We start from the raw sequence: 15,871 nt of genomic DNA on the forward strand, positions 1-15,871 counted from the left end.
CACGACGTGGTGGCGGGACTTATCGCGTTTGTTTTGTATGGATGTGCCCTTGACGTGGTGGCATGTCTTCCACGAAGTGGTAGCAGATTTGGATAGGAACTGGAGTGAGTGGCCACGATATGGCCATGGGTTGGCCACGACGTGGGTGCCAACTGGATTGACTTTGACTGTTAATTTTTTTAACTAGTTGACTTTTGGTCAACCTTGGGTAGCATGGAGTATTTGACTAATGTCTGGTATCGGTTTGGGTTTAGGAAGCTTAGGTTGGCTCATCTGTTGCTGAGGTAGCTGCATGCTTTTTTGTGTAGTTCATGTGAGTTTCCTTCACTATATTCGTGATTCCAAGGCACCAATGACGGCCCACAAGATTATGTTGGTAGGATAATAATTGTCTTCGTGACAATTTCTTGTATTGCCTGTATATGCTTGTTGTCTCTGTGACTCTTACTGTTATGATTATATGCTAGATGTAGGGGTGAAACAGACCCGATACCGGTTGCAAAAGACCGAAGGGCTTCAAATACACCCAGTACCGGTTCAAAAGAGACTAAAGGGGTTGAAATACACTCCGTACCTATAGAAAGAGACCGAAATGGGTGAAATAGACCTAATACCAGTTGAAAGAGACCGAACGGGTTGAAATATACCCAGTACCAGTTGAAAGAGACCGAATGGGCTGAAATAAACGCAGTTATGTTTTGAATGTTACATGTGTATAGTATGGAGTATTTTGGGGGAGCTCACTGAGCTTTGTGCTTACGTTTTCAGTTTATGTTTAAGGTACTTCCAGCTCGAAAGGGAAGGACCCGACTTGATAGCACTGTATCCGTCCATGTTTTCGACGTTATGTGATTTTATGAATTTGTACTACGATTTTATTTCACTACGATACACTTTCGGTTGTTTTGACATGATTATTGGATGTTTTGAAATGAATTTAAAATGAAATTTTTTTCTTAAATTTTTGAGATGTTACATTCTCTTTCTATTTTATTATACTATCAAGTTTTATAGTTTTCTTTTGAGCTTTAATTTCAAAAACTCATAATTCTTTAGTTTAATGCAACTAGAGGTGTTCGTTTGGATGGATCGGTTTGATCCGATACAATCAAGTGAATCCAAATTGATTTCGGTTTTCAAAACATGGATCCGAATAATCCAAACTATATTCAAATCCAATCCGATCTGATCCGATTATAGTTCGGTTGGATCGGTTTTTATAATTCGGTTTTCAAAAACCAAAATATTGTAAAACGATATATAATTATACTATTATCCAGCTTTACTCAATAACGAAAACAAATTATTTAGTTGTGATATGAAATTTATAAACAACTACTAAGAAGATATATTATAGTTGAATATTTTATAGATAGAAACTTTTTAGAGAAAATGTATATTAATGTTTTTTTTTATTGGATGAAACGTTTTGAACTTATTTGAAAAAATAAATTACAAAATTAATAAATAACTATAGATATATATTATAATAAATAAATAATAAATATTTATTCGGTTTTTTTGGACTATTCGGTTCTTACTTTATAAACCAAAACCAATCCGAAATCCAAAATAATAATTCAATTTTGTTGAAAACCAATCTAAAAATCCGAATATCCGAACCAAATAGTCCAATCCAAATTGTCCAATTGGACAATTCGGTTTTATCCAATTAGTGAACAACCCTAAATGCAACTAATAACAACGTACATTCTTTTATTATCAACAAATAGTAACTTACTTTCAGTTTTATCTATTACTTGCATGCTACTTCCAAACACATACGCATATACATTTATCATTTCTATCATTCTTTTTCTTTCGTACTTTGCACTAAATAACATCAAAATATATATATATATATATATATATATATATATATATATATATATATATATATATATATATATATATATATATATATTTTTTTTTTTCTTTTATGATTTGTTGAAAGGGCAATGCACTTTACTTTCATTTTTGGTTTTGGGTTATAATTGCATATTATTTTCTTCCTCTTATTGCATTTTACTTTGGAAAGTCTCCAAAAATAACGTTTTCATCCAAATACAAAGCTATGTTTTTAAAAAATAGAATTCATTTTTATTACGTAGCAACATAACCGTGCAGAGTACCGGTTTAAAGTTAATTATTTTATATGATGCACACATACATTATGCTTTGCAAGCTTCTAACATCATGTCGACCACAATACAGCCTACAGCCTCATTGCAAACGTGTAGAAAAATTATGGTTGACAAATATATGAATATGTCCAAAATTCCAGTCAGATTTCTCGGTGTTTCTCAAGTGTCGTGTAGATGAGATGGTGATTGGATGGAGTATGGTTTTGACCATATTAGGCAAAAGAAGTGATGATCCTTGAACTCTTAGCCATGGCTCTCAATGATATGGTTTATGAGGCAGAGGTAAATCTTCCATTCTTAGGTCTTAATCGATGATTTTAGAACCTGTCCATTTTCAGCATAAGTGACCGGCCACGTGATGAGTTAATTGTACTTCAATAATAAATAATTTATACGGACCACATTTTCTTAAAAATATTTGAAAACAACAAAGTATTTATACAACACTAAACGGTAGCAGGAAGCTACAAACTTATTGTTGAAAATTAATGTAAAGTTTGAAATTTTGAAAATTTCAAACTCACATTGTTTCACAAAATGCAAATTCAAAAATGGTTTTTTGTTTTCTGAAATGTAGTTCGAACTTGTTTTTTCATGTGGTTTGAGTTTTGAAATTATTTATGAGTTTCACGCTAGTTTTCAGGTTATATATAATATATCAATTAAATTGATTTTTATGTAGCTTTTTAACACGATCACAAATAACTCCCCCACGAGTATTTGTGACACTAAAGGGTCGTTTTTTGATTCATCGCTAATGCTCCAGTGGTTGCCGCTAAAGATGTGCACCGTTAATTTTCTCCGTCGCCACTAAAGGTGTCGCCGCTATTTATATGTATTTTTATTCGTACAAATACAAATATACATACATAATACACACTCAAAATGCACATAAACATACAGAAATACATACACATACATAATACATACACATACATAATTAACATACAGATACATAAAAATACATATATACATAAAATTGCACATACAAAAACACATATACATACATAAAATACATTTAAAATACACATATACATACAAATACACATCCATATCTACAAACACAAAATACGCATATAAATACACATCTATAAAATACACATACATCTCAAATGCTAGAAATTTAGTAAGGAGAAGAGAAAAGGAGAAAATTGGAAAAGAAAGGGGTGAAATTACGAAGTTTTCTGAGAAATTCCGATGAGGTCGATGATGGTGAGTAGAGAGAAGAAGGGAAAAAAGAAGATCGAGAAAGAAAGTTAGAACAAAGAGGGTTTTATTGCCAACGACCTTTAGCGGCGACTCATACTCATTGGCGGCGACACATGGGAGGGAAAACAACGCGGAGTTTTCTACGTCGTTGGATCATCGCTTGAATCGACGGATGTGATTGAAATGATGCGGATCGCCAAATAAGCCTTTAGCGGCGACGGATACTCTTTAGCGGCGACACACCGGAGGGAAACAACGCGGGATTTTTTATGTCATCCCATTCGTAGAATCATCTCTTAAATCGACGGATGAGATTGAAAAGACGTGTATCGCCAACAAAAGCCTTTAGTGGCGACACCATTAGCGACGACGGATACTTTTAGTGGTGACAAAAACGCATTTGTTTTTTTGTCGTTGCTAAAAGTCTCCAACGCCGCTAAAAGTGTCGCTGCTATTGTTGGTTATTCATGTAGTGATAATACATATATAAAACACACACACAATATATATATATATATATATATATATATATATATATATATATATATATATATATATACAAAAACACATGGATATACGTACATAAAATTCACTCAAGATACACCTATACATATAAATGCACATACAAATACATATCCACATCTATAAACACAAAATACACATACAAATAAACATCTAAAAAATCAAAATTATCAAAATTTTGTCAAGAATGTTGGTGGTGGCGGTATACTCCGACGAGAACGGTGGGGGATCTTAAAATTCCGACAACCAACACAAATTTAGTAAGGAGAAGTGAAAAGGAAAAGAAAATTTTAAAAAATGGAGATGAAGAGGGGTGATATATCGAAGATTTCGGTGAAATTTCGATGAGGTCGACGGTAGTGAGCAGAGAGAAGTAGGGAAAACATAGAAGATTGGGAAAGAAAGTGAGGACAAGAGGATTTTATTGTCAACGCTTTTTAACGGCGACGGGCAGCCTTTAACGGCGACACAGCGGAAAGAAAGCAATATGGGGTTTCCTACGAGGTTGGATCCTCGCTTAAATCGACAGATGGGGTTTAAATGATGTGGATCGCCTGAATAAGCCTTTAGCGACGACGATCAGCCTTTAGCGGCGCACATCGGAGGGAAAACAATACGGGGTTTGCTATGTCCTCCTAGCCGTTGGATCATAGCTTAAATCGATGATTAGGGTTAAAATGATGCAGATAGCCAATATAAGCGTTTTGCGGCGACGCCTTTAGCGGCAACATACACTTTTAGCGACGACAAAAAAAGCGTTTGTTGTCTCCGCTATAAGCGTCCATCGCTGCTAAAGATGTCGCTGTTATTGCCTGTTATTTTTGTACTGTAATTTAAGGAAATAAATAGGTTTTCAATTAACATAATGTATAAAACATATTTTTTTGAAAACCTTTACAAATTATTTTTAAAGTTTATACTTATTCCAATTACAAATGTCCTCGGCTCGAGCCAACAAATAGTTATCTTTTCATTTATCTTTTTTCCTATAAACCTGTTACAAAGAATATATAGCAAAACGCCTTCATTGGTAATATAGTAAACTGGTTGTAAAGAATGAAGGAATACAAATCTCCGGCCGACATAGAACTGTCAGTCTCATACGGGAAACAACATTTTCGTAATGATTACATAAAAATTTGAAATCATTTTTTGATACATTAGGATGCCAACCACCAAAGTTAAACATGATGATCGGATAGAATTCCTCTCGACCGAAATATATCAAGTGGTAGGCAATCAAAATCTATAACCGCTCCACGGATAGTAGTTGAACATCCGGTCTAACCTTCTTTTGCAACATCGGTAATAAAGAAGCAATAGGTCATTTGATAGGAGGTACATCCATCCACTATCTGAACATTGTCTTGTGGAATAACTCCGGTCTTCTATCAGTTAAACGGTCTATGGTAGCTTTTACCTTATCGACATTGGCCTTAGCATTCTTTGACCCATAGTAAGACCGTTAATAATGCTATATCATTATCATTATATACTTATAAAGCTAGCATTTTTTCTTGAATCTCATGCATTTGAAACTCCCATTCATTTTTCCTTTAACCACATTCATTTGAAACTTCCATGACTTTTCAATTTCTTTCTAATAATGATTATATGTTGGTTAATAAGCTTAAATAAATATGAAACCTAAAGTGTAATCATATATAAACTAAATTTCAATATTAAAAGAATATATATTTTCTTCTACTTATAAAGTTATGTTTTTAATATTTAACATATTATACTTAATTAATTAGGTTTACTATGTTGTTGTATGTAAACCATTATCATTTTAAAGCTACAACTTTTGAACAATTTGTGAAAAACACTTAAATTGTTATTTTAAATATAACCTTACAAGATCAACTTAAATATAAATTTTAGTTAAACTTAAGTAACCTAAAGAATATTTTGTAAATAGTTAAAAGTGATAAATTGTAGTATCTTTCTAATAGTGATTATAAGTTGGTTAATAAGGTTAAATAAGTATCAAACCTAAAGTGTAATCATAAATAAACTAAATTTCAATATTTAAATAATATTTTTACTTCTACTTAGAAAGTTTTGTCTTTAACTTTTAACATATTATACTTAATTTATTAGATTTAATATGTTGTTGTATGTAAATCATTCTCAATTTAAAGCTACAACTTTTAAACAATTTGTGCAAAATACTTAAATGGTTAATTTAAATATAACATTACAAAGTCAACTTCAATATAAATTTCAGTTCTACTTATAACTCAAAGAATATTTTGTGAATAGTTAAAAATGAAAAATTATAGTGCTAAATACAAAAACTAAATTGTAGTATCAATTTAACTAAAATATTTCCTAAAGATATTCGTATAATCGTTAAAAGTTTTCAAATAAGTAGCTTAAAATAACTTACAATAACAATAGTTAAAAATAACATTATATAAATGATTATATTATTACCTTTAAAATAAAAAAAAATGTTTGATGTTTTAAATAATTACAATGATAGAAATTAAAACGTTAAGCAAATAAATTAAAAAAAATAATTTACAATAACAGATTATGCGGTTTTAATAGATGTATATATTATCATATAATTCAAATTAATCAATATATTATATCAACTTAGTATATGAATTATTATATTAAATTTAATAACCACATTATTGTTAAATTTAAAAAAACATATATTGATAAATATTTCAGCTAGATAGATGTTTATGCGCAACGCACGGATATTCACCTAGTTAACATATAATGGTTACAAATGAGCAACCAAATAAAAACATCAAAACTTTATAAGGAAATTTAACTAGATTTAAAAAAAAATATTGAAAATTTAACAGGTAACTAGACATTTTAGCAGTTGAACATCTACCAAAATCTAGAAAACTTTATGTTTTAGCAAATGTTCATGTGCTAAAATGTACAGTTACCTTCTAAAACATACTACCAAATACTACTTGTTCTAATTTGCGGGCTAAAATCTAAAAAAAAGTAGATAGAAAAAACAACTGAACGGGGAAGATCCTTGTCATTTATAGCTATTTTCTTCATAGAAAATTGATAGTGTCTTGTGAAAATGTAGTATAGATATGGGGAAAATAATTTTTTTTTTTTTTTTTTTTTTTTTTTTTTTTGGTTTTTATAACTTCCAACCGGACCGGGCCTTGAGACTCAAAGATTTCCGCATCCAACCCATAGATTTTCAGTCAGCAGATTTTTTCTTAGTCACTTGTCCAATGTTCATTTTGACCAAAAAAAAAATCGTAGACGGTCATCTACGAAAATGGTGGCTATTTTGGTCAATTTTCATTTTCTTTTGACTTTTTTTGTGGTAAAAAAATTAAAAGATAGCTATTATTATCATTTTTTCTTTATTTATTACTCATGAACAAAAAATAATATTTATAAATATAAATTGAATTTAGTGAATAAAGATCTCAAATAGCTAATTTAGGTGCCAAGCATTCGATATATAATTATTTGAAGCATCTATAAATAGAAACATACATCTAGACGTCGAACACACAAACGCATATACCCCACCCACACACACAGGATGGAAGTTGTCCAATTACTTCATATGAATGGGGGAAATGGTGATGCAAGCTATTCAAATAATTCTCTTCTTCAGGTAAAAACTATTAATTTATACATCTTTTTTTGATAAAAGTGTCCATACAAAAGAACTTTTTACATGTGGGAATCAAAAAGTTTGTGTAATAAGCTTTTTGATGTTTGCTATGATGATAGAGAAAGGTGATATCGATTACAAAGCCCATCCTAAAAAAAGCTACAGTAGATCTTTACTGTGCCATGAATTGTCCAAAAACGATAGTCATGGCCGATCTTGGATGTTCATCTGGACCAAACACTCTGCTTGTCGCGGCTACGTTTATCAAAATGATTAACGAGATTAGTCTCAAAATGGGTCATGAACCACCTGAAATCCAAATTCATTTGAATGATCTTCCAGGAAATGATTTTAACATCGTCTTTCTTTCGTTGCCCAAATTCCTTGAGAGTTTGAGAAAAGATGTGTGTCATTCTAATCCCTCTTCACCTTCTTGCTACTTCAGTGGGGTAGCCGGTTCATTTTATACGAGGCTTTTTCCTAGTAAAAGCCTTCATTTCGTCCATTCCTCGTACAGTCTTATGTGGCTCTCTCAGGTTCACATCTTACATCTCTCTCTCTCTTTCTCTCTCTCTCTCTCTCTCTCTCTCTCTCTCTCTCTCTCTCTCTCTCTCACTGTAGAATATAAGGAACTATATATGCATGTAGATGATAAATTTCATCGCTACAGCCTCGTGTAGAAAAATTATGGTGGACAAATAAGTAAATGTGATCAAAATTCATTGAGCAATGAGCAGGTTCCTGAACTTGAAGAGACCAACAAAGGGAACATATACATGTCAAGTACAAGTCCATCAAGTGTAATAAGAGCATACTATCAACAATTCCAGACAGATTTTTCGATGTTTCTCAAGTGTCGTGCAGATGAGATGGTGAGTGGAGGGCGTATGGTTTTGACTATATTAGGGAGAAGAAGTGATGATCCTTGTAGCAGAGAATGTTGTTACATTTGGGAGCTCTTAGCCATGGCTCTCAATGATATGGTTTATGAGGTACATCTTCCATTCTTACGTCTTTGTCGATGATTTTAGGGCCATGTGAATATGCCACGCATGTGAGTAGAGGTACTTCAATAATAAATAATTGTAGGAGATATTCACCAATACCACCTTTTCTTAAAAGTATTAGAACATGACCCGCCAATCGTACAAGCAACACAAATTATTATGAAGCTCGAAAATTTGATAATTTTGAAATTATTTATTTTCTTTTTTGACAAAAAAAAATTCAAAAATAGTTTTTTCTTTAAAGTAGTTCCAAATTCCACACAAAGTATTTTAATTAGGTTCCAAAATCCATATCAAATTCTAAAATTAGTATATATTTCAGAATTCAGAACTATTTTTCAAGAGTTTTGACTTGTTTTTTGTGTGGGAGTTTTTATTTTCGCACTTATACAAGGGTTAATAGAGACGAGAGAAGAAAAAAAAACAATCTTCTTCATCACAAAATAAAAATTTGGAAAAAAAATCATGAAAAGAAATTATAATATATATATATATATATATATATATATATATATATATATATATACATAGAGAGAGAGAGAGAGAGAGAGAGAGAATATCAAATAATAATTCAAATGTATTTCGAAAATAATAAAGTAATTCAAAAATCCACATTTTTGAATTAGGTGGTCATTTTAGCTTTATTCTGAAGAAAAAAAAAAGTTGTTATTTTTCTAATATCTTTTTAGAAAATGTGGTAATTTTTGTGACTATCTCTAATTCATAAAAATGGTCGGATAGGGACGAATAGAAGAAAGTCAAATGGACTCATTCAACATTCCTCAGTATACACCTAGTCCCAAAGAGGTCAAGAATGAAGTTGAGAAAGAAGGATCATTCTTAATTGATTGCCTTGATGTATCTGAGGTAACTTGGGATTCATCTACAAACAACAACATCATACGACCAGAAGAATGTAAAGAGAGTGACATTGGAGGATATAACATGGCAAAATGTATGAGAGCTGTGGCCGAACCTTTGCTAGTTAGTCACTTTGGATTGTCCATAACAAAGGAGGTATTTCTTAGGTATAGGAAGATAATTATTAAATGCATGTCAAAAGAAGAGACCAAGCTCATCAATGTCACTATATCCATGACAACAAAATCATGATCATGAAATTCTTCTGATATTTTTTTAGTGTCTGTTGAATGGACTTAGACAACAAAAATGTTTCTTGATTTCCTGTTATTGTAAGCATATATGCATATTTTGTGTCCATGGTGTTGGAACCTGAAAGTGAACCTCTAGCAATCATCAACCTTTTGATGTTCCGAAGTCAGTCAGGTTAGATCAGAATGGTGTTCCGAAGTCAACTTATGGTCCAGAGTCAAATTGATCTCCAGAATGAAGATGGTGTTCAAATGATTGATGATCCAAGATAGTGCATGTCAGAATCCGTTTGTTCATATGTATTAATTACTTTTGTCATTTACCTTGATGTAACGTATCGTAGGACTTAGTCTCTTTTGTCAACTTAGATAATCAGAGTGTCAGGAGTAACTCTATTATCCGGTCCTATGTATGTTTATGGTTAGTACAATGTAACTTATTCTCCTATTTAAGGAGCATTCAATGACAAATCAAACAACGGATTGTTCTACCAAAGATATATATTTTCACATTTACTTCACTTACACCTTTCTCTCACATCATTCTTTCAAACATTCCTTGTGCTCATTTATTGTCTTTGCTTGATCATATTCACGGTCTTATATTTAATACTCAAAGTACTTTGTTGATTCTTATATTCAGTCTTGAGTGGTATTGCCAGACTTGACTAGAACTATTAATCTGAAGTAGACATTGATCTTAAGCATTAACTCAATGTTTGAGTTTTCAAGCCTTGTCCCTGCGCAATCAGATCCTTGTTCTCACAATTGGTATCAGAGCTTGAGTGGTTGTCCTTTGAATCCATAAGAACAAATTATAGTTGATTCAAGATTACCTTGATATTTTGATCATTTTTGTGTTCAGGATAAAAGTTCTTTTGTATACCACTTTTTCTCAAGATATCTTAACTTCAATGGCTACTTCTAATTCTCAACAAATGTACTCAATGAAAATAGCAAATAGCGTGGGTTACCATATACGTGCCCCACTGCTAGTTGTTGAAGATTATGATCACTAGAAAGTTAGAATGGGAAGATTTATACTTGAAAAGCAAAAGGTGAATCTATCTGGAGATTCGTTAAAGAAGGTCCTCATGTTCCAGTTCGAACCATTGTTAGAGATGGTGCTGTAACTATCTTGGGACAGGATCAACAACGACAAGCACCTCTCACTGCTGATAATCTTGAAAAGTTGCATGCTGATCAAGTTTCCTTTTCATAAATGTTGTTTGGTGTTCCACCTTCTCTCTTTGAGCACATCAAACTATGCAAGTCCGCAAAATAGATTTGGGACACACATCAAGATTTGTTTGAAGGTTCAGAGAACATGAAGGATAAGCGTCTAACCTCGGTTGTCAATGAGTTCGACACTTTAACCACAACAGTTGGTGAATATGTTACCTCAGCCTCAAACAGATATCGAATCATTGTTAACAACATGACAGCTCATGGGATAGTCCGAACTCCTCTTGAGTACAATCTCAAGTTCATTAACAGTCTCGGAAAGGGATGGGGAAATGTGAAATCATGTCTTCATAGCAATGGGTCTGTGAAAAAGCTCAAGCTTTATCAACTTTTCAATGAGCTTCAAAGTCATGAGTCAAATGTTACGCAAACTCTACGCGAACTCACTGGAGGTCCTCTAGCTCTAGTTGATGTGTATTTTAATATGCTTATATTTTATTCAAGTTAATTTTATAAAAATAATTTACTTAACTAGACTATTAAACACACTAGACGGTGTACCTAATCGTGCAATAGTATAGCTATGGTAAGAACGAGTGTCAATCTCAAAGAACGGTGTTTCAATTAACTTTATTTTACTATTAGCTAATTACTAATTAAATTAGAAAGGTTTTGTTTTCCTATTTTTGCAAGACTAGATACTTAAATTACCAAATTACTCAAAATTCACTTAATTAAACTAACACTAACCTAAGCAAGAAAACAAGTATGAATTAATCAAGGTGAGAAAGAGATTTTCGTTTAGCTTCGGGTTTGTTGTTATTATGGTTCTTTCATAGAAGTGCAATAGATTTAGTTTCTTTGGCTACCGATTCCTAAGATGACCAAATTGCTATTCACCAATTTAATACTTTAGCAAACTGGCTTATTTATTCGGCGATCAAGCGGACAAACTTACAAGTTCACTAGTATTCAGTTTGAGTTGCTTAGACTTATAATTAATTGACCAATTGATTTTATTGATTCAATTCTATATATGATTTTTCGTCATATATTGCCTCCTATACTTTTTTACCCACTTTTCTACTTACCCCTAGGTTTTAATCAAAACTCTAGTCCAACGATTTTGCAAGTCACAAGATCATAAGATTCAAATTCAATTCAGAAAAATAGTCATTCTATCCTAATCAAATTCAGCAATAAGCAGATTGAAAGCAGTTATCAAAAATACTTGAGGTTCTTTAATAAGAAAAAGTCAACAAATAACCAAATCACTAAATCCTAACTATGAAATCAACCATATTTAGTCAACTCATCCTAGCCAAACGAAAGTCATGAGTGTTTAGCTCATGATTTCAGCAAACAAAATCATAAAATCGAGATTCAAAAGTAATGACATCGTTATTCCTAATGAAAAATCGAAAAGTAGAGTTTAGTTGCCTTCGATCTCCTTCGCCTAATGATTGTAATTGAGTTCCTCGCTTCCAATGCTTAATTCCAGTGCTTTTGCCTTATAAAACTTCGAATTCTTCAGAGCCAAAAGTCCCCATTCTGAGGTTTATGTAAGATATTTATACTTCTCCCGAAAGTAGGGCACCACGTCATGGTAGGTACACCACGCCGTGGTGATTGTGTTTATCCCGTATTCTACACGTCATCGAATCTGATCGGGAATCTTTAAGACACCACGTCGTGGCAGATATTACCACGATGTTTTGGACATATTTTTCTTCATTTTAGAGCTTTAGTCCAAACTTTCAACTCCAAGCTTCTTTAATCCAGCTTCCAGCTTCCTTTTTGCTTAAACAAGTCTTTTAATACCTGCAACATGATTCATAGCAAATTAAGTATCTTTTGTTCTATTAAGGGCATAAAAGTAATTATTTCCTTGATATGTTGTATAAATATGTGTATAAATATGCACTTATCAAAATACCCCACACTTATTCTTTGCTTGCCCCCAAGCAAATTTATTTTTACCAGCAAGATACGAGACAATCCATTTCAAACCCATCCATTATCCCAAGACCTCAATGCATGTAATTGTGTCTATAATTCCTAAGAACTTCCCATTCCTAAATACTCACAATCCCTATGAATCTTCACCCCTTAACTTATATGACATTCATTTTTGCAACCCTCCGAATCAATCCTCATAAATCTTGCTTTCCCTCATGGTGTTTTTGGCTAAACAACAAAGCATACATAAATTCTAGAAATTACAACTTTGATACCATAATAGAGCTCTTTTTCTCTGAATTCTTAACTTTGTTGTATATTTGATCTTTGATTTACTTGAACTCACCACCTTATTTGTTTGATTTTCTGGTATCTTCAATTTTTGATTTCTTCAGAAATTTTGTTCTTTTGATCTTCACACTTTGAAAACTCCAAACTTCTTTAAATCTTTAGTAATTCCTCTCTCTTTTTTTACATATATTCTCACTTTTCTTTTTTCTCTCAAATCCTACATGCTTAAGCAAGGAGCTTAGCTTCAACCTTTATTGGGTAAGATATTAGTCTAAGTGCAATGACTACCTAAGCTTTCCTGGATAGATTTCAGGTTTAGGCTGCAAAACGTGTTATGCCATATAAGTTACAAGATTAGCTTTCATGCTTCATGACTTTTCACTAGAAAATGGGAAGGCACAAATAAACTATAACATGTGTTGGCTCAAGTAAACATTTGGGCTCTCATCAGATCATCTAATACTATACTAGCAAAAGTTTTAATTGGCTAAGTTTCCTAAATTAGCATATTAAGACTTAAAATTTAAAAATCAAATTCATTTCCTTATGCAATGCCCTCATTGTATGGTATGAAAAATATAAACTTAAAAAGAGGGAGAAAAAGGAGCAGACTCCCCTGGGATAGAAGATGTGACTTGACTTATGGAAAAGAGTTCTAACTTGTTGGAACGTGTGGACACAGAAGGTGAAAGAATAGCGGCCTCCTTGTGGTAATCGGTGGAATTCTTCATTGAAGCGCAAAAAGAAAATTCAAAGGCATGGGAAAAACTCATCCATACCATGAAAATGAATATGACGCTACCCACATTACGGAGACTACTGGAAATACGAGAGTAGGGTCAGAAAACTGACTCGAAAAACACCACATCGTGGTGAATATAACCACGTCGTGGTAGACCAAACAGAACACTTCTCGGTGAGGAAAGTTGCGACACCATGTCGTGGTGCCAGATACCGCGTCGTGGTGGTGTTGAAAAGTGAAATTCGAAGGGCGAAAAGAGCTACAACTTGAACTAAAATGACACCATTTCTTCCATATAGCTGTAGAACACGACCCTTTCACTCTATGACTCAATTAGACCTCGAAAAATGCTCTCAAATCATGGTTCTCTTGACGTTCTCTTATACCTTTACTCTAACGAACTTTCTTGTTCCGGATATACCCTTACTTGACTCTTACATATAACCTGAGACTAGGACAAAGGAAACGGTAATAGAAGTAGGAAAAATATCCAAACAACCAAAGAATACAAAACATAAAGTAAACAAAAGAAAACCATAATAAAAGACTAGTCTAGAACAAGAGAAAATAAAACCAAAAAAAAGGATAAGAACTCAATCTTCTGCCTCATCACCAGCTCCACCACCACTGCCTCCAGCTCCACCCAACTGCTCTTGCTAAATGTCGCCCCACGTTGGAACATGTGGGTAGGCAGAAGGAAAATGATCTGGTCGAGATATATACATAGAGCTCATTAAATGATCTAGGCTCATGTTGGTGTAATTTGCTGCACTAGACATATAGTCCTCATATCGTCTCCTTGCCACACTGTAGGAATCTATGGGCATCTCATCTTCTTCCGGTACCACTGGCTCATCCGCTTCTGCTTCATTTCCCCGTTGCCTTCCACGACTTGGAACCTGGTGTCGTGGAGTATCGTCAGGAATGCTAAAACCACCCATTCCATGATCAACAATAATCTGAGCCCTCTTATAAAGAAGAGTGGAAAAGGTCTTTTGAGGTTCAACTGTAAGCATAGAAGCCTCCCGCTTCTCAAAAATACCAAAAGATCGCACGAGTCGGGTAATCCACATACCGCCATAAAGCAGGGACCCACGCCTGTCCTTGGCTACCCGGACTGTAAGGAAATCAGCCAAGAGAAAAGGTAAATCAGCATAAACCTCAGTTGAGGTGAGAACCCATAAAAAGCAAACATCCACAGTAGGACATTTATCCCCCTCCTAACGTTCATTAATGGTATTAGTGATCAGGCGGTGTAAAAGGTGGTGAATTGGCGACCGGATGTCGCTTTCCTGTGCAGTACCCTTGTGGTAAACCCCATTAGCAATAGAATGCCAATGGTCCTCTGCCTTGAACCCTTCAATGTTCCTAATGGAGGTTTCTATAAATTGTTGGTATAAGGGTGTATGGACTTCAGCTGGAAGGTAGATACCGACCCGTAATGCAAAATCAACTAGGATTAAGGAACGCCTTTCCCCTCTAAGGCAAAAAATAAGATTATCATCCACATAAATTCCATCTTTTTTTGCGAAAGATGTTGTGGCAAGAAATTCATACACCAATTCTTTGTAAACCATCTCTTGAATCTCAAAAATTTGCCTCCATCCCAAACACATAAACTGCCCTTGAACTCAATTGAATACCTTGTCAAGATAAGGCTCCATAGCCTCCATCAAACCCGAACTTCCAATCCAGTGCCAATCAACCTCAGCTGGAACAGGCACCTTCCTTTTCTTGAGTAAATCAAGCTTAGCAGTCCATTGTGCACGTGTCTCGGGTGCAACATCCCGTGGAAAAGAATACCATGGAAAATCACGAGTAACGGGTTGACTTCTTCTAATCCTGCTAGTTCTGCATAATAGCCACAAAAGAACTACCAAACAAACCATATGCATTATTATAATTGAAACAGAAAAAGAAAAACTTTGATTCCAGCCACCACGACGAGGACCACAATGAGCTCGTTGTGGCGTCGTGATAGTAACGAGATAAGATCAAATCGCTCCAATTTCAACCCCATATTAACTAAATCTAAGTTCAAGGTTTGTTCAGTGGATAAAATAGAGTAGAATGGTAGCAAAATT

General features: G+C 33.6%; 1 protein-coding gene across 1 annotated transcript; it reads left to right on the forward strand.

Annotated features, from left to right (window-relative positions):
* The first annotated feature begins 7,363 nt into the window (after nt 1-7,363).
* On the forward strand, nt 7,364-10,106 carry LOC145093037 (S-adenosyl-L-methionine:benzoic acid/salicylic acid carboxyl methyltransferase 3-like). Its single transcript, XM_079031073.1, has 4 exons — nt 7,364-7,491; nt 7,611-8,027; nt 8,229-8,483; nt 9,240-10,106. Exons 1-4 carry the CDS (start codon nt 7,417-7,419, stop codon nt 9,609-9,611), a joined length of 1,119 nt encoding a protein of 372 aa, XP_078887199.1. The 5' UTR covers nt 7,364-7,416; the 3' UTR covers nt 9,612-10,106.
* The last annotated feature ends 5,765 nt before the right edge of the window (nt 10,107-15,871 follow it).

The sequence above is a fragment of the Lactuca serriola genome, chromosome 3 (assembly GCF_051521515.1).
Source record: "Lactuca serriola cultivar US96UC23 chromosome 3, Lser_US96UC23_V15, whole genome shotgun sequence".
Taxonomy (NCBI): Eukaryota; Viridiplantae; Streptophyta; class Magnoliopsida; order Asterales; family Asteraceae; genus Lactuca; species Lactuca serriola.